This window comes from Muntiacus reevesi, chromosome 3 (assembly GCF_963930625.1).
Source record: "Muntiacus reevesi chromosome 3, mMunRee1.1, whole genome shotgun sequence".
Taxonomy (NCBI): Eukaryota; Metazoa; Chordata; class Mammalia; order Artiodactyla; family Cervidae; genus Muntiacus; species Muntiacus reevesi.
Window position 1 is genome coordinate 9,986,899 of NC_089251.1, and position 26,449 is coordinate 10,013,347.

At 39.5% G+C, this 26,449-nt stretch overlaps 1 protein-coding gene across 6 annotated transcripts in view; it reads left to right on the forward strand.

Moving 5' to 3' along the window:
* Positions 1 to 26,449, forward strand: part of MAPKAP1 (MAPK associated protein 1) — a 229,363-nt gene that overhangs the window by 7,382 nt on the left and 195,532 nt on the right. For 2 of the 6 annotated variants that reach the window (XM_065928444.1, XM_065928446.1), the window contains exons 2-4: positions 15,480 to 15,549; positions 21,640 to 21,967; positions 24,375 to 24,464. The exons of 1 other annotated variant lie outside the window; for it this stretch is intronic. In XM_065928444.1, coding sequence (XP_065784516.1) covers positions 21,709 to 21,967; positions 24,375 to 24,464 — 349 coding nt within the window. In that variant the 5' untranslated portion in view covers positions 15,480 to 15,549; positions 21,640 to 21,708. The remainder of the gene's footprint in view (positions 1 to 15,479; positions 15,550 to 21,639; positions 21,968 to 24,374; positions 24,465 to 26,449) is intronic. 3 more of the 6 variants (XM_065928445.1, XM_065928447.1, XM_065928449.1) reach the window with 3 other exon arrangements.

Consider the following 26,449-nt stretch of genomic DNA (forward strand, 5'->3'; position numbering starts at 1 on the left):
ATGCTTGTATTATTGATGCTGTCAAAATGGACCAAATGTGTAAAACTTCAAAAAAAAATAACATTTTTAGTTCCCTGTGGACTCATTTTAAGGTACCATATTATAAATAAGTGCTGTTTCTACAGAGAAATTGGTAGAAAATGGTTTGAAGGAATGGTTTTCTTCTTAAAACAAATAACTTTTTAATCTGTGCTTTAGTTGCTGACATACTGGAGGCTAACAGAGGAACTGAGATGCAGAGTGAGCCGGGACTTTGGAGTCACACTCACCTAGATATGAATATTGGCTCTTTCGGTTATTAACTCTGTGACCCAGACAGTACTGCCACTCCCATATGGTACTTGGGAGCTTGCATATGAGGAGTAAGTACCTCATACCATGATACTTTTGGAGGGATGTAGGTACCAGCATTCAGGGGCACGAGCCATTCAGGTTAGTACAATGTAACAAGAAATGATTTTATGGCATGGTTGTAAAGGAATGAGACTTATTTTCTTTTCTGGATCATGAAATTAGTCTTGTTAATTTCCAGTTGTGCTTTGTGAGTTAATGCGCCTATGAACCGAGCACTGTTGAGAAAAGGGTCTCGGTATGCTGTTTTTAGGCTATTAAATGAATTGATCTGTTAAATCACAATAAACACCTCCAGTTGTTTATATTACCTTTTAGTGTGCCCATGACTGCCTTTTGAAGTTGTTAGAGCTAGGAGTATATTAGGTATTCCCTGCCCCCATTTTACAAAGGCTGAAACTGAAGCTTAGAGAAGTAAAGTGATTCAAGGTAGAAAGCTACTGATAATGGCAAAGCTGTGCTTTGAACCTTTGGGTTTTTTTTTTTTTTAACTCTAAATACCACAGTGGCTTTTGTCCCTCTTCCATGCTGCTCTAGATTTGAATATTGGAACTGACCCTTGTTTTGGGAGGATCATCAGCTCATTTTAAACTTAGTGCCTGTAGAAAATTGTTGTTGATTATATTGTGGGAATGTTTGGTTACTAGTATACTCTTATGATTTGAAGTTTAAAGATTTAACAAAACTCTAATAATACTCATTGCTGGCAGAGGTTGGTAGTGAGATGATCACTCATATGTGGGAATAAAAATTGGTAAAACTTTTCTGGAAAATGCTCTGGCAGTATTATCACGAGTCTTTAGAGTCATATATGCCTTTTGAGTTTGTAATCCCATTACTAAGAATCTTTGTTAAAGAAATAATCAGAAATGCAGAAGAGTATTCATGTTTAAAGATGTTCACTGTGGATTTATAATAGCAAAAATTAGAAACAACTGTAATATTCAAAAAAGAGGTAAGAGAAATTTTGGAAAAAGAGTGGATTGAAAATACTGTACAAGCATTTTATATGTTTTAGGAGAATTTTAGTGACATATTAATATGTTCATATAATATGAAGTGAAAAAAGGATATAAAACTATGTAAAGTATGATCTCAATATCAAATATATAAAGAGAAAAAACAAGTGGTGAAATTATAGGTCTTTATGCTTTTTCAGTTTTCCAAAATATTCTCTGATAAGCATAAATTGTTTTCCAGTAAAAAATCCTTTTAGTTTAACTTGTAATTGAGAAATACAAGTTCTCTTGCACATCGTTTTGATCAAAAAAGTTTTCCCTAATGCAGGTGATCTGAAGTTATAAATGGATTGTATTTTCAAGAAGTTAGTTTCAACCTCAGTTGTTTTAATGATTAAAATATGGTTTCATCTTTTTTTTTTTTGGCTGTACCGCACTGCTTCATGCAAGATCTTAGTTCCCTGACTAGGATGGAGTCCTTGACCCCTGCAGTGGAAGCGCAGAATCTTAACCACTGGACTGCCATGGAAGTCCTTGGTTTTCTGTATTTTGACATAAAGGATGTTGAGGTTCCCAGGCTAGCCTCCTCTTCTCCCCTAAACTATCTTGAAAGAAGAGTCACGTTTGTGTTGGTAGTACCCTCACCTCTTTAGTGGCCAGTGGGACAGTGAGTAGCCGTGTGGCAGCTCTGTCTTTCCTAGAGGGTACATGCCTGTCTCCATAAGGCTGGTTGTAGGCATATAGAACTTTTTTTGTGAGTTGAATATTTGTGTCTTGGAAAGTGCGTTTTTAGTATGGTAAATTATAAGTATTTCACTTTTAAAACTTTTGTAAGAAAAAAATTAAAGATCAAAGTTTGTTTGAATTTTAATTTTTCTGATAACAGTATTCAAGATGTATGAATATTAAAATGTCATGAAGAATTGTGCCTTTTACTCTTTTCTGATTATATACTTCATGATTGAAATTGCGATAGTTTCAGCATGTACAGTTAAGCATGATGTCTAGTTGTTTTTTTTTAAATATGCATGGTAATTCTCCTAAATACAATATACAAAAGCATGCAGAAAATTTAACAAAATATTTAAGCATATTTAAATTGGGAAAATACCAGGCAAGATGTTTCTTTTTGTAAACTGCTTCTGTCCAAAGCACTCTGTATATTATCAGAATGAAAAATGACAGCACTTTGTCATCTGTTCAAATTGATATTGCACTCTTTGCAATGACAGCTGAAAAGGCCCACAGGTGCCATATAAAGAGGTGACCATGTTGTCATATTTCATTTCGGCATCCCTCTGCAAAGCCATAATTACCTAATTAGGTTGTTAATTAGGAGATTAGCATTTCACTGTATTGATAGAATGCTCTTTACCGGCGTGGGGCTAGATACAGATTTGTCTACCCTAATTTATAGTCTCTGCCTTTTTGGTACTTATTTATTTGCTTAAGATCCTGATGTGGGGCATTTCAGTTTACCTGAGAAACAGTTTGTTTACAAGCTAATGAAGCTTTGATTGCTGGATTAAAGTTGCTGAGTTAAAATATGAACAGAATTAAAAGGGTGGTCACATCCCCAAAATGATAATAAAAATTCTGAGTTAGTATAACTTGTGTTCTCATTAGAATAGGGAACAAACACATGAGAAGAACTGAAGTTGTTGTTAAGAAGTCCAAAATTAAAAACTGTGAAATGTGATAGAGATTTATGTATCCTAAACTAGGCAAAGGAAAGTAGTTACCTTTAATGACAAATCTCTGTCACTTATACTTGAGATATAAAACATGTTAAGTATTTTTAGTGTATTTCAGAAGCTGAAGCATACTTGATGTAGTAGTGTTAGTGGCTCAGTTGTGTAAGACTCTTTGTCACCCCGTGGACTGCAGTCAGCTAGGCTCCTCTGTCCATGGAATTCTCCAGGCAAGAATAGTGGAGTGGGTGGCCATTTCCATCTCCAAGCTGATGACTTCAGAACAAACATATTCAGTCTTCCGACTGCCTAAGATAGTCACCATGCAGGTTTATTTCATTTGTACCTTCTGATTATTAGCCTCTGCTTGGAACATTCTCTTCCCATAGTCTGTGCAGTCCTGAGTGCTTATGGAATTTGAAGTATTTCACAGTAACCTTCACTTGGTCAGCTATTTGGAGTAAGTTGTGTTTCTGTTAAGTGTGTGGACATTCTTTTTGCATGGAGGTTAGAAGAGGGCTGGTTAAAAAAATATCCACTTGTTTTTACTCCATTGCATGATTTGACTGTAATGTTTATAATTTGCATTACATATACCTTTATCACTCTTTCTAGTTAAGGAGATTTAAGCCCTAAAACTGAAAACTGTTATCCCACTGAGGTGGTAGTTTTCCTCCTTTTGATTGTGTTTGGTATTAGCTGTTTTAACTTGTAGAAAGTGCGTATGTGCTTAAGCCCTTTCCTCCCATAGTGATTTTGAAAAATTGTATTTGATTATATCTATAATTTTCTTCAAAATTAAAAAAAATTGAAAGATATTTTTATATGAAGAACATATATGTGAAATCTTCCATTTAGTTAGTTAAGCTTTTTGCTTAATTGCAGTCATTCATTTATTCAGTCAGCATTTGCCGAATATATATTAGGCACTAGTCATAAGTCTGAGAAGCAACAGTTAGAACTGGACATGGAACAACAGACTGGTTCCAAATAGGAAAAGGAGTATGTCAAGGCTGTGTATTGTCACCCTACTTATTTAACTTATACGCAGAGTACATCATGAGAAACGCTGGGCTGGCGGAAGCACAATCAAGATTGCTGGGAGAAATATCAATATCCTCAGATATGCAGATGATACCACCCTTATGGCAGAAAACAAAGAACCTCTTTGATGAAAGTATAAGAGGAGAGTGAAAAAGTTGACTTAAAGCTCAACATTCAGAAAACTAAGATCATGGCATCCGGTCCCATCACTTCATGGCAAATAGATGGGGATACAGTGGCTGACTTTATTTTTCTGGGCTCCAAAATCACTGCAGATGGTGATTACAGCCATGAAGTTAAAAGACACTTTCTCCTTGGAAGGGAAGTTATGACCAACCTAGACAGCATATTAAAAGGCAGAGACAGTACTTTGCCAACAAAGGTCCATCTAGTCAAAGCTATGGTTTTTCCAGTGGTCATGTATGGATGTGAGAGTTGGACTATAAAGAAAGCTAAGTGCCAAAGAATTGATGCTTTTGAACTGTGGTGTTGGAGAAGACTCTTGAGAGTCCCTTGGACTGCAAGGAGATCCAATCAGTCCTGGGTGTTCATTGGAAGGACTGATGTTGAAGCTGAAACTCCAATACTTTGGCCACCTGATGTGAAGAGCTTACTCATTTGAGAAGACCCTGATGCTGGGAAAGATTGAGGGCAAGAGGAGAAGGTGACGACAGAGGATGAGATGGTTGAATGGCATCACCAACTCGATGAACATGGGTTTGAGTGGACTCTGGAAGTTGGTGATAGACAGGGAGGCCTGGTGTGCTGGGTGTCATGGGCTTGCAAAGAGTTGGGTACAACTGAGTGACTGAACTGAAAAGTCTGGAAATCGAGCAATGAAGACTACAGGCACAGACCCAGCGCTCGGTGGGAATTGTAGTCCAGTAATGGAAGCCCAGCATAGTTTGAGAAGTACAACTTGTGTTAGAGTAATGAGGGGAAGGTGAGTAGGGAGTTGTATGACTCTGGACTTAATAAGGTCAAACCTTCCTGGGATAGGCAGGTGTTGTCGAAATTGAGATCTGAAGGGTGAAGGAGAAAGTGATATTTAAGGCAGGTGAAAGGAGAGAAAAAACTGTTCAAAAGCTGGAAGAATGCTAAAAGTTGAGTATGGCTAGAGTAAAAAGAACAGAGGTGATAAATGGAAGATGGGGCAGCAGGGGCTGCAAGTTCATTTAAAGAGTTTGGGAAGTTGTTGGGCTTCCCTGGTGGCTCAGCGGTAGAGAACTCGCTTCCCAATGCAGGAGATGTGGGTTCCACCCCTGGGTCAGGAAGATCCCCTGGAGAAGGAAGTGGCACCTACTCCAGTATTCTTGCCTGAGAAATCCCAAGGACAGAAGGAGCCTGGCAGGCTACAGTTCATGGGGTCGCAAAGAGTTGGAAATGAGTGAAGTGACTTCGCACAAAAGCATCAAATAGAGAAGAGGTCCGTGAGTCTTATTATCCAATATGACCCCAAAATATACAGTACTAACTGTACTGTAGTTATCTCTTTTGGTGAATTGGAGAGAATACTAGTATTTGAGTGTTACAGTTGGGCCTTGCATTGTGACAGTAGCTTTGTGAGATATGAGATAATGTCTTACTGAGGTCCAGAGGTATTGCGACTTGCCCAGTTTTCTCCACTACTGTATGGTAGAATTGGGGACACACACAACCTTTCCAAGCCTTTGTGTCGTCTGTCATGCTATCTTGTCATCCTTGTTGTGTCCCCTTCCCTTTGTTCATTTCAAAATGGAGAGAATTTCCACCCCCCCACCACCCCACAAGCACCAGTAGCTCAGTAGGTTGCTGACCAAGGCATCCTGTTAAACTGGTGGCTTCTAGGTCCAGGATTAAAGCAACGTCTGGTGCTTCAGTATGAGAAGCTGCTCAGTGCAGGTGTTTGTTTGCTTCAGCAAAGTTACAAGTGCTCTAGGCTTTAATCTCTCTCAATTAGAACTATAGATTGGCTACCTCCCCACAAGGTCACAGATCTATATGGAAGTTCTCCTCCTTTTCCCAGGAGAAAAGTCTTGGCATCTCTGACTTTTGGGGGAGGAATTTGATATCTCTTTGATGTAATCAACTTGTAGTGCAAATTGTTTTAATGGTTACTGTTGCCAGTACTGTTCAATTTACTGATGTGTTGGTGTATTCCTGATGGAATCATCTGAACTAGAAGGAATTCTGGATAACAGCATGGATTCTAGCCTTTCTGTGTTTCTATCCCATCCCCTTTAAAATTGAGATGTAATTCATGTGTCATAAAATTTACTGTTTTAAAAGTGTACACTTTAAGGTTTATCACCCCTAAAGAAACTCCATACCCATTAGCAGTCACTCCTAGTTCCTCCCTCCACCAACCACTGGCAACCATTAACCTACCTGCTGTCTCTATGGATTTGCCTATTCTGAACCTTTTACATAAATAGAATCACACAATATGTGGCCTTTTGTGTCTGGCTTCTTTTATTTAGCATAGTTTCATCATTCAGCCACATTGTAGCATATATCAGTACTTCCTTTCTTTCTATTGCTGAGTAATAGGCCATTGCATGCCAGTACCGCATTTTGCCTCTCATTCATCAGGTGATGGAGATCTGGGTTGTTTCCGCTTTGGGCCATTATGAATAACACTGCTCTGAACATTCCTGTACAAGCTTTCATGTGAGCGTGTTTTCAGTTCTGTTGGTATATTACCTTGGAGTGGATCGCTTGGTCATATGGTAACTCTGTTTAACTGAGGAACTGCCAAATTGTTTTCAAAGGTGGCTACACCATTTTATATTCCCACCAGCAGTGTATAAGATCGGCTGCCTTTCTACTTCTGCTTTCTTCAGACTCTTTGTTGCTCTGGTCTGGGCTGGAACCAACCTTGGGCACTCCATGAGCCCTTGTGTCTTGTTAAATGAGAACATTTCGCATTTTATGACAACCACTTTCATTCTATAAGCATATGGGTACAAGGCCTTATATTGGGCGTTAGTGACAGGAAGTCAAATAAGGACTTCTAGTCCTTTCTTCTCAAGGGCTGCCCAATCCTTATTGTAACTTCTTACCAGGAAATGCAGGGAGAGGGAAGAACCAGTGAAGGAAGTACAGTTGACCCTTGAACAACGTGGGTTGGAGTGGCACTGGTCCACTTACATGTGGGTTTTTCCCAGTAAATACAGTATGACTGGATCTGCAGTTGGTTGTATTTGTGGATGTGGAACCATGGATATGGAGGAGGGAGGGCCAACTATGGGACTTGAACAAGCACAGGTTATAGTATCTGCAGCGGTCCTGTAAACAATCCCCCAAGATTACTGAGGGGCAACTGTAACCGCTTAGACGTTTGTGAGTTTCCACAGTATTGATCCTAACTTTAGAATCTATGCAAAGGTTGAGTTGATTTTTGGAGATTCTGGGGTTTCCTTTTCTTGGCTCATCCTTTAAAGACAGTCAGTCATCCTTCTGTATTTGTGGGGTATTGGTTCCCAGGACCGAGGTATTCCCTCGTCCCTGGTTCCCAGGTATTCCCGAGGATACCAAAATTCACAGATGCTCACGACCCTCACGTGAAATGGCATAGTGAAATTGCCTTGCATATCCTGGATTCTGAGTCAATGGATTCAACCAACCAACCAAATTAAACTTACGGTTGGTTGAATCTGCAGATGCCGAACCAGCATGTACGGACAGAGGACTGTCTTGCTGTTGTTGGGCTTTATGTTGAAAAAAATTGTTAGTCGCTCAGTTGTGTCTGACTCTGTGCCACCCCACGGGCTGGAGTCTGCCAGGCTCCTCTGTTCATGGGATTGTCCAGGCAAGTATATTGAAGTGGGTAGCCCTTCCCTCCTCCAGGGGATCTTCCCAACCCAGGGATCGAACCCCGGTCTCCTGCATTGCAGGCAGATTCTTTACCATCTGAGCCACCAGGGAAGCGTGTCTGCCAAATTTGCTCAAATCTTCCTCCTTCAGGTTTGTTTATCCTTTGTGTGTCACTTATACGTTGTCCCAGACTTGCTCAGACTTTTCTCCTGGGCTCTCAGGTTTGCATCCTGATGGATCTCTGGGTAATCCCTAGACATCTAAGCTAATTGTGTCTGAAACTTAGTTCCTCGTTTCACCTCTCCCGTTAAGCTCTTTCTACTTTTGAGTTCACAGTTTCATTTGTTGTGCTATCATGTAAGTCGTAAGCTTTCCCTTCTCCTTAACCCTGCATATCCTCTCAGTCAACAAGTTCTACCAATTTTATCTCCTAAATATATACTTTTAACTACTTCTTAAATCCATAGGCCCATTTTTCACTGCCTTATTTTGGATTTCATCATCTCTTCCCTGCGCTTTAGTCACAGCTTCATAACTAATTTTGTGTCTCGTCCATCAGGTTAATCTTCTATGCAGCTGCCAGAGCAGTCTCTCTGAAATGCTCATCTAATCAGCAAGTTGGAACTCCATGTACTTCTCATTGCTAACTACAAGTTCTTCTGTTTGTTATTTTAGTGCCTTGTCTCTTTGACCTTTCTTCCAGCCATTCAACTTCTCACTTTTGAGGATTCAGTTTAGACCAGGGAATAATAGCAATGATAATAGTAAACATTTGTATAGTGCTTCCCATGGGCCAGGTGCTGCTATACATACACACATTTGGTTCAGTTCAGTTCAGTCACTCAGTCGTGTCTGACTCTTTGTGACCCCATGAACCGCAGCACGCCAGACCTCCCTGTCCATCACCACCTTCTGGAATTCACCCAGACCCATGTCCATTGAGTCGGTGATGCCATCCAACCATCTCATCGTCTGTCGTCCCCTTCTCCACCTGCCCTCAATCTTTCTTTTAGTCCTCACAACCATCCTATGAGATAGGCACCACAATTGTTCCCGTTTGTAGGTGAGGAAGTGGAGGCACAGACATTGTTAATTTCCCTAGGTCCCACAGTGGTCGAGACCACGTTTGAACCCAGCAGTCTAGTCTGATGCTGTTAGTCTCTTACATGTACCTTTTCTCAGCCTTGTGCATTCCCTCCATTCCCCCGACTCCAGAGCTTATGTCCTCTCCCTGCTTCTGCTGTGGCCTAAGCGTTGTTGTTCATTCATCAAGTGGTGTTGAGTCTCTGTGATCCCATGGACTGCAGCACACCAGGCTTCCCGTCCTTCACTATCTCCCGGAGTTTGCTCAAACTCATGTCCACCGAGTCGATGATGCTGTGCATGGCCTGATGTTCATCTGCAGTTCATAGGGTAGATCTGGAGCATATTTTATTTTAAACAGTTTTGATCAAGAAGCCAGCATGATAGACTGTTTAATTGCCAGCTCCCTCTCACACCTATTCTTAAGGTAACTAAGTTGGAAGTCATCACTTCTGTTATCTTGATCTTAGTCATTTCTATGAAGCCTATTTTGAGTATCCAGTTTAATTTAGATATCGTTCCTTTTTGTTTCCATGATACTTTGTTATACAGAATCCTCTAGCATTACTCTCATCCTTTATTGTGACCATTTACATACTTTTCTCCCTTACTTGACTGTAAGCCTCTGGGGGATAGGGACTATGTCTTATTACTTTATGCTCCTAATTTCCCAGCATGTAGTAGGTATTCACTCTTGCTGAATTTCTTGAGTGAACAGGTTAAGTTTGACCCATATATAGATGAGTGAGAGAAGAGGATTAGGAGTGTGATGAAATGGACTTAAACTGGAAATTCAGGGCAGCATACAGTAGCTATTCAGAGCAAGGATTGTGAAGCCAGGCGACCTAGGTTTTATCTTGACGCTCCTCTCACTAGTCATGGGACCTGGGGCAAGTCTGTGCCTCAGTTTCCTGATGTTTAAAACAAACAGTAATGGAATCCGCCTCTGATAGCTTTGTCAGTGATATATGCGCTTGCTGAATAAGCAGCCTTCTCGAGCCTAGAGGATCACTTCACTTAAATGGTGTTTGTGAAGCGCTCGCACCTGAACTGCAGTAGCACAGGCAGAGTGCAGCCAGGCCTGCTGTTCTGTCCTCATGTTTGATCCTTCTGAGGGTGGTGGGTTTTTTGTTGTTGTTGTTTTTAAAGGTAGTGTGTAGAAGGATATAAAAAACACCTGGCCAAATTAGTAGTTTTATTAATAGCAGTAGTTGTTGTTGTTCAGTCTCTTTGCAACCCCATGGACGGCAGCACTTTTGCAGCTGCATGGACTGCAGCATATCAGGCCTCCTTGTCCGTCACCAGCTCCCGGAACTTGCTCAAGCTCATGTCCATTGAGTCGGTGATGCCATCCAACCATCTCATCCTCTGTCGTTTCCTTCTCCTCCTGCCTTCAGTCTTTCCCAGCATCAGGGTCTTTTCTAATGAGTCAGCTCTTTGCATCAGGTGGCCGAACTGTGGGAGCTTCAGCTTCAGCATCAGTCCTTCCAGTGAATGTTCAGGGCTGATTTCCTTTAGGATGAACTGGTTCGGTCTCCTACAGTAATAACAGTTACCATTTATTGAAGTTTACCATTCAGATGAAAGTACAAAGCACCCTTCAAAGTCACAGAAAAATAGTTTGGGGATTATCTGCTAGTTTATTTTATGGTGTCCCTCGTTTATTAGGAGTTAAGTAAATGAATTTAATAGCCGACAGCTTATTTTTCCTCCCGACAAATGTAACTGAAACAGGAAAAGCCAGTAATTTTGCATTTTGGATTTGAATAGAGTGAGTACTTGTAAGTATCCCCGTGAGGTGGATAAATAGAGCAGAGAGTATGGACGTTTCACTGGTAAGGGAAGAGAGGCAGAGCTGCCTAACTCACCTGAAGTCGATCCATAACTAGGCCTTGGGCAGGCAGTAACCTGGAATTCCAGATGTGGTTACTGACGTGAGCTACATAGTAGCATTTAAAAAAAAAATACTGCTTACTCAAATTAGTCAGTTTGGTTTACCTTTGAGAGGGTTTGCTGCCAAAATGTTGATGCTATTAAAATCTTTGTCAAAAAAGGAATTCCTTGTAACTCTATTCTTAGAGTCTGAACCATGGCACAGTGATATAAGGAAAATATGCAGTGAAATTTTTCTGACCTTTGAGGGAAAACAATAGAAAGCAAAAACATACAAAACTTTTTCCTTGAACTTTAGGTAAACTCCCAGTTACACCCTCCTGCTCTACTTCGTTTGTAACTGGAATAGAATTTGAGAGCTGAAAAGACCATTTTTACAGTTCAGCCTCCCCACTGAACAGATGCAAAAAATAGACTAATGTGTGAAACTGGCTTAAAGAGTTTTAAAGAAATAACTTGTCCAAGGCCATGTAATTAGGTCCCTGGTAATTAGGGGATTGGAATTCAGGTTTCCTGAGTAATGCTTACAATAAACTATGTTGCTTCCCTCAATTGATGATGTGGTTAACCTGAGAGCCAGGTAAGTGGAAACATAACGATTGAATTCTACTTGGTTAAGCAAACTGCAAATATTGAGGAGACAATAAAAGGAAAATAAATCCTGGACTGTAGCAGGAGAGCTATCTACTGAACCAGCACCATGGATAAGGGGCCCCCCCTTTTTTTTTTTTTTTTTTAAATAAATCATGGTGCAACCGTTTGGGAGCAAGAAAGATTTGTTTGTTTATTCCACACTGAGCCCTTACTGGGTACCAGCCACTTTCTACTAGAAACTGGCAGCGCAGTGATGAATAAGACAGTCAGTATACGTAAGGAGCTGAGAGTTTAGAAGAGAAAACCAACATGTAGACAGGTTATGATTGTTCTTTTTTAATTTGTTGGCCGTGGTGGGTCTCTGTGGCTGCCTCCGGGCTTTCTCCAGTCGTAAGCAGAGGCTCCTCTACACTGCAGGGTGCAGGGCTTTTCATTGTGTGGCTTCTCTTGTTGCAGAGCGCAGGCTGTAGGCACGAGGGCTCCAGTAGTTGGAGCACAAGCTCAGTAGTTGTGGCACATGGGCTTAGCTGCTCCACGGCATGTGGGATCTCCTCGGGCTGGGGATCGAACCAGTGTCCCTTGCATTGCAAGGTGGATTCTTAACCACTGGACCACAAGGGAAGCCCCAACAGAGTTTTTTTTTTTTTTTTTAATGTGATTAGTTCATTTTTTCACTCATTCATTCATTCATTCATCATTCCTTAACATCACAGCCAGAGAGATACTTTTGGACTGTGAGCTAGGTCATATCACTGCTCACAGTCCTCTGGTGATTCTCCATTTTAACTGGATTAAGAGCAGTTCGCCCCTCTCTTCAGACTTTACCTTCTCCTATTTGCTTCCTTGCTGGATGCGTTGATGCTTCTTAAACAATGCCAGACATACTCACCCTGCTTGGCAGCAAGCTTCCCTCGGAAATCCACGTGGCTTGTTCTCTTATCTCATTCAGGGGTTAACTCAAATGTCACCTTCTCTGTGAAGCATTCCTTGACTACTTTATATATGGTTGCAACCGTGGCTCCATCCACCTAGCAGGCCCTGACTCTTCTCTGAGCATCTTTTCTCTGTAGCTTTTCTCACTTATTTTGTCATTTAATTCTCTGTTTTGTTTGTCGCCTTCATTAAAATGTGAACTCCATGAGGGCAGGACTTTGTCTGCTTTGGTTTCTGCTGTACTCTCTGCATCTAGAACGTGCCTGACACTCAGGAGGCATTCAGTAAATACTTGTTGAAGGAATAAATTCAAGAAACCGCACCTACAACTAACAGGCAATGTACTGGATTAATTATTTGGTAGAAGTAGTGATGATATGTAGTGCGGTGGGACCGTGTGGGAGCAGCTAGCCTGGTCTGTGGGCTTCTTTAAGGGAGGTCTCCCTGGAGAACTGACCATTGAGCTGGATTTAGAAGAATGAGTAGGAGGAGGGCAGGTGAAGAAGTATAGGCAGTCTTCAGATCAAGTTACAAGTTTGGAGGAATGCAGCTTATCTTTCTTGTAGTAATTTGAGCTTTGGTCCTCCTTGGGGTAGGATAAAATTTCAGAAACCAGAAACTAGGAGTTGTACTTCATTCTGTACCTTCAAAGGTTTGAGCATAGATTTTAGTAGCAAAGTTATATATATATGTATTAGTCTTGGTATTACTGAAACCATTCTGAGAGGGTTGGAGATTACTACAGATTTAGTGGCTTCAAACAACATGTCACTATAAGCCTTCTCAACCTCAGCATTATTTAATGTTGACATTTTGGGAGGTATAATACTTTGTTGAGGGTACTGTCCTGGGCATTGTGTGATGTTTAGCAGCATTCTTGGCATCTACCTACTAGATGCTGATAGCACCCACCCCCAGTATGACAACCAGAAATGTCCCTAGATCTTTGCTCTGAGGAGCAAAATTGCCTTCCAGTTGAGAACCACCACATTAGAACCACTGCATTACTGTTGGTGAGAGTCCAGGGATTTCTATCTTCAGTAACCACAAGTGATTGAGGGAGAGAGATTTATACCTTAATAGAGTAACCACATTTCTGAATCTAGAATTGAATCAGAGACTTCCTTAAACATGATATTCACATAGCTAACTGTATTGAAGGTAGAAATAAAGTGTTTTCAAAACAGTTTGGACCCTGGAGGTTGGAAAAGGGTTCATAGAAGATGAAATATTTGAGTTGGACTTAGAAGAAAGTTTGTATTGGAAGATAAGGGCACATCTCGCACAAAGGAAGTGTTGTTACCAAAGGCAGGACTGTGTTCAGAATAGTCCTGGGAGTTGCATGCTGGGAAGAAAGGGCAGATGAATGAAACTGGATTGTAAAGAGCCTTAAATGTTGTGTGTGAAGGTAAAGGGGTTTAGGATGTTTTCCTGCCCTATATATTAATATTTTCATTTCTATTGTTACATAACAAATTACCACAAACTTAGCAGCTTAAAACAACACAAATTTATTGTCTCTCAGTGTGGCAGGAGTCATGGCTTCAGTTGGGTTTCCTCATTTTTCCTTTTCCTTTTTCTCTGTTCTCTTTTTTGGCCATACCAGGCAGCTGTGGGATTTCAGTTGCCTGACAAGGGATTGAACCTGGGTCCCCAAGCAGTAGAATCATGGAGTCCTAACCTGTGGACCACCAGGGAGTTCCCTCAGCTGGGGTTTCTGCTGAGAGTCTCAAAGGGATGAAATTAACGTGTTAGTGAATTCCAGCGTAAAGGTCCCCATTTCCTTGTTACCCTTGGCTGGGACCACTCTCAGCTCCTAGAGGCTGCTCTCAGATTCTTGCGTTGCCTATTTCCATAACATGACTGTTTGCTTTTTCAGTGCTGGCAGGGAAATCTCCAAATTCAAATCTCTCTCCTCAATTGCTTAGTGCGAAGCCTTAGCTAACAGAAAGTAGTCAAGGGAATGACTCTTCCATCACCTATGTGATACTTTGTTGGCTGGAAGCAAGTCAGGTTCCACCCAGACTCAAGGGGAGGGAATAACACAAAGGCCTGGATATCAAGAGAAGAATTTCTGGAGCCATTTTAAAATTTTGACTGCTATGTGCACTTTCAGCTCCATGAAAGCAGTGGTCAAGTCTTTTCAAATTTTTTTGCTCAGCATTGTATTTCTGATACCTGGCATATAGTAAGTGCTTAATAAATACTTGTTGAATGAATGATATCAATGAATGAATATTTGGTAGTGGTTGAGTGTTACTTGTGGTTTCAACTCTTATATTGGTAATTTCATATTGAGAAGCAGTCTAGTTTCTTTGGCATTATTCATTTCTTTTGGTAAAATTATAAATAATTTTTACCTGGAATCTTGTTTTTTTTTTTTAATTCTGGAATCTTAAAACCTAAAATTGTTTGTTTATTATCACAAGTGTCAATCTAATCTCTTATCTCAGAGAGATAACACTCACTGGAAAAATAATTGAGGGCTACATTGCCCCAGACTAGCAGATTTCTTGTAACAGCCAGAAACATTGGCAGCTTTGGAGTTTTGGAGGTGGTGGGTGGGTAGGTTGTCTGAAGTTTCACAGCTGTTGCTAATAACAATAATTTCAAATAACTAATAAATAGATTTCAAAAACACTTTGAAAATACTGATTGTTTTATAATAGCTTCATTATAATAGAAATTTTTGTCTAACCTGTGCTTAGAACTTCATGTATAGATTAGTGTTATTATTAATTACGGTTGTTCTTCATACTTGTCATAGGAAACATTTTGAGCAAAATTTAGATCTTGAATTACCCTTTGATAAAGGACCATTTTATCTTCAGACAATCAGATATTTCTGACACCAGAGTCTGTTCAAAATGAGGTGTTGAGAATCTCAATATGTGCCAGTTGGTCCTAGAAGCTATAAAGTAAGCATGGCACGTCTTCCAGGACTATCTGTTTTAGTGATTATATTCAAAGGTAAAATATTTTTTTCTCTGAAGACATACAGGTGCAGTATATTATAGGCTAGAATGCAAAATATGAATGAACTCTAAAAATAAATTTCTTACAGCATGTTGCTTTAGGTGGCTCCCTCTAGGTTCTCTCTTACCTTGATTTATGATTACTCTCCTCTGCCCTTCAGGTGTGTCCGTGGACAAGTTTGAGAGGCACGGTACTGTACCAGGCTCCTTTTACCTGGATCTTGGCTGATGGTAAGGTTCAGAGTCATTTCAGGTGGATGTTAGTGGTACAAGGAAAGAAAAATCCAGGGTCAGGGTCCCTTCGTCCACAGGAGACACTTGATAGGAGAGGAGACCTGGTGTCCTGGTAGGTTGGTGAGGGTCTCACTGTTCCCACATGACCTCAGGCTCTCATGGTGGGGGTGGCATCAGAGTAGCTGGGATGACTGACAGCTGAGCCTCTCTGCATTTGTCTTTTATCCTGAACCTCTTCTTGTGATTCACATGGTTCAAAGAAGACTGCAACAGAAACTACAGAGTCTCCTAAGACCGAGATTCAGAAATCCCACATTACTTTGACTACATTCTGTTGGTCAAAGCAAATGACAAGTAAGCCCATTGACAGAAGGAGCTGAAAAGACTCAAAAATCTACCATGTGACCTTGGGCAAGTTACTTAATGCCTTTAAACCTTTAATTTTTTTTATAATCTATAAAATGAGGATAATATTAATACTTACCTCCTGGGGTGGTAGTAAGGATGAACTATGTGATTGCCTGAAAAGTACAAGTGAGAGTAAGAAGCTCAGTAATTGTCCCCTGTTGCTGTTCTCCTTATGTTCTTGCCTAATAAAAGCCTTACTCCCACCTTCTTCCTTCCTGAAGCCTTCTGCAACTTTCTCGTCTCTTGGAAAACATACTGTCTTAGTGTCTTATTTGCTGGTTAGCATATTGCCTTACGTTACTGTTATGTATGCACACACATGGCTCATCTGCTGAAGCTTGTAAGCATCTGGAGGGTGCGGGTCAGTGTTCATATAATTTTTTGTATGAGTCCCAGTGCCTAGTTCCCAGTGATGTTTAGTGAATGAATACCATACTATTCAGAAGAAGATACAAGCATCTCTTTTCTGTTGTTGTAATTTAGTAAGTACTTTTAGTCAAAGTGTAGATATAAAAATGTGAAGGGGAAAAGTTAAACTCTCCAGTTGTCAGGTCTCACTGTTTACTGTTTAATTAAATTGGGCATATTCACATGGAGAAGATTTTAATCTCCTGAGGGGGGAAAAGACTCAATTTTGTTCTTCTATAAAAAGTAAGTGAAGATTTAATTTAGATTTACATTGGAGAGAGCTGGAAAAAGATTTAAAATCAATAAAGTACATTTGTTTTAATGGTCATTTCACTTATTTTCTAATTTCAGGACTTAAGAATTCTGAACTTTAACTAGATGAAAGAATTTTGAAATCTTAGTAAAAAACAGGGTCTGTCAGTTTTTATAAATTGAAAACTTTGTACTTAATAAAAAGCCTTTGTTTTTCTAATTTATGATCATTTCTGGTTATGGAAAATATATGTCAGTGCCTCTATACTATTCCTAAGGAATCTTGTGTAGGAATTAGGTTCAGCTTGCCTAATGCTAATAGCATGAAGTCGGGGTACAGTGTGGAACGGTAAAGAAAAAATCTCGCATCTGCTGTTACATGTTGTTAACTCCCTCAGCAGACGTTAAATCATTTCAAGTACAATAATAGTGTGGGAGGTAAATTAACTAACCATTAACAATCTTATAAATGCACAATTAACATGCCAACATTTATATGACACATTGATGGGGCAGCAGTAATTTTTGATTGGGAGTTTGCAGACCTTCGAGAAGCCCCAGGCTGTTGCTCATTCAGACAAGTTTTCACAGATTGCAGGTGAGGGGGTTGTGAAGTCTGTCTGGCAGAGGGAAGTGAATGTGCGGTGTTTTGAAAGTTCAGGAACAGGAATTTCCCTTCAGTTGTTGGCTGGGTGTGAGCATCTTAAGTCACATTGCTATCTCAGGTCCTTCGGCAGTGAAGAAGTGTAAGGGGGACTCATTTGCTTCTGGTGGGGCTATTTAAGGAGACAGAGAATATTTTACGTGTAGACTTTGTAGCTGAAGTTGCTTGAATTTCTGGGCATTTTCTAAAAGATACTCACACCTAACTGGGGATTTAAAGTAGAACCCTCCTCTGTGGTTTCAGATCAACAAGTAGATGATCTCTGGAGTTCATTTCATGTGTAAAATGTTATGATTTTTAGTTTGGAACAGTCATTACGTGTGCTCCGTACAAATCATGGTTGCATTACTGGAGGGAAGGCTAAGGGTCTAGTCTACTGCATAGCACATTTACCGTCTTACATCTTTCATGAGGACCCATGAGAGAAATTTCTTTCAGGCCCTGAACTCAACAACAGGTTTTTAAAAAATCATGTTTATTGTAGCTATTGTAGTTTTTGTTCCTCTTAGTTTCGAGAGGCTACAGGGTGGTTTAAATCCCAAGCTCTTGGATTTGATTCTTTGTTCTGATTTTTTGTTTTGATTCTTAGTTCTTTTGTGATTGGGTTATTTCATGTAGCATAATGTCCTCAGAATTCCTCTGTGTTTTAACATGTCTTAGAATATTTAAGACTGAATAACTGTCCATTGTATGTGTGTACCACATTTTGTTCATCCATTCTCTACTATGTGTTTTAAATTACTGTGTAGTATTCTGTCATATGTATGTGTCATGGCATATGCACTGTTAAAGGATGTTTAGATTACTTTCAGACTTTCAGTGTTACAGTCCTGAGATAAATATTTTTGCAGTTGTTTCCTTAGAGCAAATCCTAGAAGTGGTGTTGTCCAAAGGGTACTCCTGTTTTACACTTTGTTAGGTACTACCAAACTACCCTTTAAAAAGCCTCAATTTTCATTCCTTCTGATAGTACCTGAAAGTGCCCGTTTCTCTGAACTCCTGCCAACATTTTTAAAAAATTAATTTGCTTTTTATTTTTGACTGTGCTGGGTCTTCATTGCTTCTTTAGTTGCAGTGAATCCGGGGGCTGCTCTTCATTGCAGTGCACGAGCTTCTTGTGGCAGTGCGTTCTCTTGTTGTGGAGCATGGGCTCTAGGCACACGGGCTTCAGTAGCAGCTGTTGCAGCACATGGGTTCAGTAGTTGCCACCGAGGGTTCTAGGGTGCGTGGGCTTTAGTAATTGTGCTCACGGGCCCTAAAGCTCAGTAGTCATCACTTGTGGGCTCTAGCACACAGGCTTAGTTGCCCCGCGGTGTGTGACATCTTCCCAGACCAGGGATTGAACCTGTGTCCCCTGCATTGACAGGCGATTCCTGTCCATTGTACCACCAGGAAGTCCCATCATTTGGTTGTAAAGATCTTTGATCTTTGCACAACTGATCCAAGAAAAGAACTTGCTTTTCTGGAATACCTTTGTCTTAGAATTCAAATCGACCTTCAAATGATAATTTGCCAGTCTTCAGATGATTTAAAACATATTTTTTTGGTTTTGATAAGTATTTTGGGAATAATTTGATAGTGTCCCAAGGTGACAGTTTTGAAGGTACATTGTAGAGAAGTTCTCGTGCCTGTATTAATTTTTTTAAAAAACAGTTCTTTCTTTATAATCATACACATGACATGTTCATATATAATTTATCTCTGAAACAAAATTATGTAGTCCTTGAAAGTCAGACAGCAACATTTATAGAATTCCTGCCATGTGTAAACTGCTTTGTTGCCAGAAAGGATATGGTATTATGGCCCCTGACCTTGTGGAACTTTCAGTCCAAATCCTCAAGTACATGTCACAGGTCGTGGAAACCATGCTTTTCGGGATAGTCCTGTCAGAGTTCCCTGTCAGAACTGGCACTGAATAAATATTTGTTGAATGATACATATAGATTCCTAATTGTAGGAAGTCATAGTGTATACTAATAGAGAAGATATCTGCTCATGTTAGGGTGTTTTGGGGGTCTCTGTTCTGTTAGGATAGTTAGGGAGTTGGTATGTGCCTTCAGAAGTGTTTGCCCATAACTCTTCTCCAGAAGAGATGATGGAACAGATTCGTCTTCCTGAAAAAGGTCCTATTGAATATACTTTTGCCAAAAGTGTACTTTTGCTGCTTTGTGCTTGGGCTTTTTGGTGCCAACACATGCGTGCATGCTCCGTCGTGTCTGGCTCTCTGCGACCCCATGGACTGTGGGCCTCCAGGCTCTAGGCAAGAATACTGGAATAGGTTGCCATTTCCTACTCTGGGGGATCTTCTCAACCCAGGGATCGAATCTACGTCTCCTGTGACTCGTGCATCGGCAGGAGGATTCTTTACCACCGAGCCACCTGGGAAGCCCTTTTGGTGTCAGAATACCCTTTAAGTGTGTGGCTTCTCACTGAAGCCCTTAGTTTTTACAGGGGCGAACTAGTCAGTATGAAGTTAAAAGCACCTGCCCCCGTGCTGGTGCCTTACTTTCATGGAGAAGATGCTTATCGTGATTGCTGTAATGATGAAGCGCTCTTGATCTGTGATTCTGTGGTTCTGTTACAAAACAAATACTGTCATAACTGATTCTATGGTTATATACATCTCTTTGTTGTTACATAAGAAGTCCTTATTTTTACAAGTGAAAGTTAAATGCTCCCCTTTATTTCTGTAATTTTTTTGTGATTATTACACTTAAAGTTGTGGGCTGACATTAGTGTTTCTAAGACTAAATGTCTCAGAAATTTGACACTTAGAAGAATCCCATGATATTAGGAGATATACTAGGTCTATATTAGGGTATGAACTCTTTGACTCAGCCTTACCTTATCTTTGCATTTCCCATTAGCGTCTGTGTAAAATATGTACTTAGTGCACATTTAAGGGAAAAAATGAAGATGAATGTAATTCACTTGATTAGAGATGCTCCTTAGTTAAACTTCCTCTCAGTATCTTTAAGATCCACCAAATGATGTTAATAGAATGATATGTTGCCAGATAGAAAATGTTAAAATTTCAGTTAGCTGAAATAATATTAACTAGATTTCCCATGTTCTATTTCCAGAAGAAATAATGACAAAACCATGGTATTCTAGGTCCTTCTAAGAATAAATATCTGCCAGGACTGTTCCTAGGAACGTATTCAGCCTGGCTTTCACATTCCCTGCACTTCCTAACTGATTTAGAGGAGCAAAAAGATGACTCAGATGACCTGCAGAGTCCTGTTACAAAGGAAACACACTTATTTTACCTGCTGTGTACTTACGAGAAAAGGATAAATTGTTGACATATTTTAGGATTACTTTAAACAAAAATTGAACTTTGAAATTGGTAATGATATTTTTACCATCATTATTAAGAGCAGCTAATTTTTAATTATGTACCAGTTATTCTTATAAGTATTTTACCCGCATAATCTTCTGTATATCCTTTCATCCCCACATCATCTCCATTTTGTAAATGAAAGAAAACAGGCTCAGTGAAGTTAAAGTTACTTTGACCAAGCTCACGTGGCTAGCAAGTGATAGGACCAGAATCTGAACCCAGTTGTGCCTGTAAGCCCTTAGGTTCCTAATTGCTATCCTGTAATATCTTCCTTGTTGAGTATTCCCATTTATAAAACTGAGGAGGTACCATTTTGTTCCCAGAATAAACATCATTTCAGTTTTAACAGGATTCAGGAAGCAGTTCTTATAATTAGGTTTCTAAAATAAGAAATTAATCTGGTAGCAGACAAGTTTGATTAATAAGTTTTATTTTAAAAGCACAATACTGTCTTGAATCAGAAGGAAGGAAAATGTATGTACTGAACAAAATTACTTTGATGGTACATTTTTGTAAAATTCTTGGTAACTCAGAAAACGTGTCTGTGCCCTTTTAGACATTTCACAACTATGACAGGAGAGGGGAATATAAACTGAAGAAATACAGTTTCATACTTTAGCACATCATTTGAGGAAAATACAGCTTGTTCCCCCATGACCTTATAAAGTAGTGAGAAGACTACATAGGAATGAAGGGAGGAAGAAAGGAAAATTTATTGTTTTAACAGTAGTTATGTGCTTTGAGTAGGCTGACTAAGGAGTTACTGTTATTTGTTTTATAAAAGAGCAAGCCATCTTCTCTGATACGGTGGAGATCTCATTGACTAGACCAGTAGCCCCAAGTGCTTTTAAGGATTTCCTTTCAGCTTAGACTTAATCCTTTTAAGCTCCTAGCTACAGGGATAAATGTTGATTTTCGAGGTAGCGTTTTTACCACATTGAATTTGTTTGAAAAATGATTCAGTCATTCTCTGCCTTATTCTTAAATGTTGCTGTGTACATCATGTTTCTAGGTAGTTGAGCCCGTGAAACAATATGAAGAGGAGAAAATAGCCTTTTAAGGAAATTGGCCCACAGAAAGGATGGCCTTCTTGGACAATCCAACTATCATTCTAGCTCATATTCGACAGTCCCATGTGACCAGTGATGACACAGGAATGTGTGAGATGGTTCTCATTGATCATGATGTTGACCTAGAGAAGATTCATCCTCCTTCAATGCCTGGAGACAGTGGGTCAGAAATTCAGGGAAGCAATGGTGAGACTCAGGGCTATGTGTACGCCCAGTCGGTCGATATTACCTCAAGTTGGGACTTTGGTATTAGAAGACGCTCAAATACAGGTAAACATTGCCTTTTGGTCCTGTCTTCTGAGCTTTAAATCAGTAAACAGTCTTATAGAAGAATTCATAGTGTTGGAATGGGTTTAATGGGAAAGGCTACTCTGCATTGATGGGAACATGAATGTATCACACCAACAGTCTGAGGCGTCTCTCCATCTCTGCGACTGGATGGTGAGAGTCTCTGGAATGACGCTCTTAGAAGGAAGCAGACAGGAGGAGTAAGTGAGAAAGTGACTGAGAGGAACGTTGGAGATTCTGTTCTAAAAGTCACCATGTAGACAGGGAAGTGGACTGTCTTGAGGATCTTTACCAGAGCAACGCTATTACCAGTAGGCAGGGTTCAGGTTAGGTGATAAAGCACCTTTAATACGGAGAGCTGGCCAGACGCTGAGTGCCGCTGCCGGGGACAGTTCTTGCCCTTGGAGGAGTCCTCCCGGGTGGCGGATTGGAGGGAGACAGCCGGCTGTTTGTTAAGGCCGCTTTTAGTTGGAATTCCTGCTTGGGAGGTGAGATGAGAAGAGGTGCCCCTGTTTTTGATACATTATTTAGTTGATCTCTCTACCCTTTGGTATTCGTGGCCTGAAAATGCTCAGTTTTAGCATATGTATATTTAGTCGTTAGCTTTTACAAATTCATTCCCCTTTTCCAGCTTATGTTTTTGGGGAGCATTTCGAGGAGTATGGGATGAAGTCCTTGACGTAGATCAACTATTTAGACTATATAATGTAGTTTCTTTAATATGATGGTGTTCTATGAGATAATTTTTTTATTTAGATAATCAGAAAATATAATCTCCTAATCAGTGGCAGTAACCTGCTAACTAACTCCCAGGAAAAGTAATGCAGGATATATAGTAGAACCCTGAAAATATTTGCATGTTTATTTTCATAGTCCGAATCTAAAATGGATGTGAAGGAGTACTGCTGGTAGAACAGGATACAGTTTACACTACAAAGCATGTTAAGGTTTTGGTTCAGAATTCAGCCTTCTGTGACACCTGTCAATACAAAGAATAATTTGCTCTTGTGATGAAAATAGTTAAGAGCATTTCCCAGTATTAAAGGAACTTTTAGCAAAATAGGATTCGAGTGAAGGTTTGAATATAATTTCGAACCATTGATTCACAGTTCTCTAGTTGAAACTGACTTCCTTGCAAGTTATTGAGATATCTTTTATGACAGGGTGAATGGTTTTAGTAGGAGAATGCTGCTAAATTGAGAGCTTTATGATTATAATACTTTGGCTGTACCCTTCAAATTTATTAATTGCAGTTGAATGTATTTTGCTTCTGTGGAATTTGGTTCGATAGAGTGACGTTGTCAGAATGTTTTTGCCAGCATAGTTTAATTTTAGCAAGATTAGTTTCAGTGTTTCACTGCCACAATGCTAAGGCAGGGATGTACGATTTCCTACCTTGAAAGCAGTTGAAAGAAAACTTTATTTTACTTATTTTTGTTAGCATTGGGCCAAGATAGCAAGTTGAAGATGAGCAAGAGTAGCCTAATTTGAAGAGGTGGCCTAAGTTGTGGCTTTCTTTTCCATTATAGTCTCTACGTGCTGGACAGTATTGTGTGCTGGACAGTATTTCTTTAAAAGACCCAGTTAACTGACATTTGAAGGTTGAGCAGCCAATGGTAGTATAATCACAAATGCATAATTTAAGGTGATGCTTTTGTTTTTGTTCTTGGAATTTCTTAAGCTAGCACTTAGCTGCTAATAATTAAGATTGTGGGGTATTTGAGTGACCAAGGAATTTACTTTTTAATCCTCTCAGCATATCTTAAAATTTTGTATAAGAAAAATTGTTCTTTTTAAGATTTGACTAATGTTACAAAGATACAAATCATTTATTTTACTACCTATAAACTGTTTCAGCCCACTGAAGAAAAGCTATGCTAATTTATATAGCTTTGACATTTTATAATTTTCATGATTTTTAGATAAAGGATTTTATATTTAAAACTTTAATAGTCTAGTCTGAGTTCATTTATCTTTAATTTTTGAAACGGGTAGAGTAATTCATAACAGTAATTTTATTCCTGTAATGTAATATTCACTTCAGTTCATTTGTGCATTAAAATTCCTTTAAGACCGTTATTAATGATTTATATAATGAAATGTCATATTAATCACAGAAGTTTTCACATTTTATTATTCTCTTCCATGTTAATACTATCTTTATGATCTCTATTAATGTTTTATATCCTCTAATTTCAATTATAAATCAAGAATATTTTCATGTTTTTGTTGGTATTTGCTTTTCAGGGGTGCCACCTTTAAAATTTTATGACTTTTCCCCTACATATGCAATATAAAACATCTTTATTCATATAAAGGTAGTTAATTATGTCTTTGTTTATAGTAAACTTTCATTGACAAACTTATAGTTATAATATTTCTTTTCAAGCTCAAAGATTAGAACGACTCCGAAAAGAGAGACAAAACCAGATCAAATGCAAAAATATTCAGTGGAAAGAAAGAAATTCTAAACAATCAGGTAAATCAAAATAATTTTAATTGTTAATTTGAGATTTATATCTTTAGTTTATATTATTATGTAAGAGCTTTTATTTTTAATTCATCCTTTTAAATACTGTAGGCTGCTACCTCTTGTGTTTTGAGCTTTGAACTCTTTCTCTTGGGTGCCTTGGCCCTCTGAAGCTGTGTGTTCTTTAGGTCTTATCTTTTTGTCTACTCTTCATTCTGGGGGACAGGAATTCATGAGTGCAGGGCACATTTTGTAGAAACTGTTGTGCTGGTATCTTGTTCTTAGAGCCAAGGTGTACCTGTGGTTTGGATGGGCCTCGAGATTATAGATTCCTCCTGGTAGTTCTAACCTAGACTTTCCCTTGTATCGCTGCTGCTAAGTCACTTCAGTTGTGTCCGACTCTGTGCGACCCCATAGATGGCAGCCCACCAGGCTCCACCGTCTCTGGGATTCTCCAGGCAAGGACACTGGAGTGGGTTGCCATTTCCTTCTCCAGGGGATGAAAGTGAAAAGTGAAAGTGAAGTCATTCAGTTGTGTCTGACTCTTCGTGACCCCAGGGACTGCAGCCTACTAGGCTCCTTCGTCCATGGGATTTTCCAGGCAAGAGTACTGGAGTGGGTTGCCATCCCTTGCATTAGTGACCCCATTAACAACCTTTTTTGCATATATGCTAATTCTTTTCCTTTAGCTTACAAACCGTTATGTTGCTGATATCAGCATTTCCCGTATGTGTTCCTGTGGTTGGTATATAAAAAGCTGACCATTGATGTATTTTCAAAATTTCAAGAAGAGAAGACTTTTTAAAAAATTATAAAATTGAATGCTATTAAAATATTTTCTAATGTTTTATCATGTTTCCTTGGCTTTTCTCTTTTTTCTCTCCTTTCAAATAAGTGTCCGAAGTCTATCTTTTAATCTTCTTCATACCTCGCACTACTACCCTGGCATATAATACGTAACCAGTCAATTTTTGTTGACTGACTCCTTTGCTACATAATATTTATGAAGCTAATAATGTTCATGATTATCACAGTAATAGCAGCACCTGCCTAGTGCTGTGGTAAGTACCTTATGTGCATTACCTCCAGTGAATGGTTCTATAAGGTGTAGGTTTCATTGCGTTGTTAACAGGTGAAACAAGGTCACAGGGACTTGACTTGCAGAATTTACAAGGCTAGGAGGTGGCAGCGCAGTAGAGTCGTGTTTTGTATCTAGCATTGTTTATCTAAAGCTCAGTCTCTTTCTGCTAAACCACATCATATAAAGTGGTTATTGCTTTCTCCTCCTATGATTGTAAACCCAGGAGTGTTCATTGGGTGTGATTTTCTTAATGATTACTTGTAAATGATGACTGTGTAGAACCAGAAGTCTCATCCACTTCTTTCTCCTTATATCTCACTTCTGTGACTTCCTGTAATTCTCCTTGAATGTCTTTTTAGTTTTGCTCTTGGTATTTTAAAAATCTCCCCAGACTGGCCTTTTCTGTTGATCTAGTTAATAGTTTTCTCTGTTGTATTTAGCACAAACTGAAAAACCTTTCTATCATTTAACTTGTCTACTTTCTTCAAAATTTTTGTATATCTTAAGATATACAAAATTCCTATTTATTGCTTCTTAATGAGTTCAGAGCCAGTTTAGTAAGCCCAGCTCTCCAGCTACCCTTTGCTTTGCCATCTTTACTTCCATATCACATAACAATAATTAAAAAATAAATTAATAGAGGAGTTCAGTTCAGTTCAGTTCAGTCGCTCAGTTGTGTCCGACTCTGCGACCCCATGAATCACAGCTCTCCAGGTCTCCCTCTCCATCACCAACTCCCGGAGTTTACTCAAACTCATGCCCATGGAGTCGGTGATGCCATCCAGCCATCTCATCCTCTGTCGTCCCCTTCTCCTCCAGCCCCCAGTCCCTCCCAGCATCACGGTCTTTTCCAATGAGTCAACTCTTCGCATGAGGTGGCCAAAATATTGGAGTTTCAACTTCAGCATCAGTC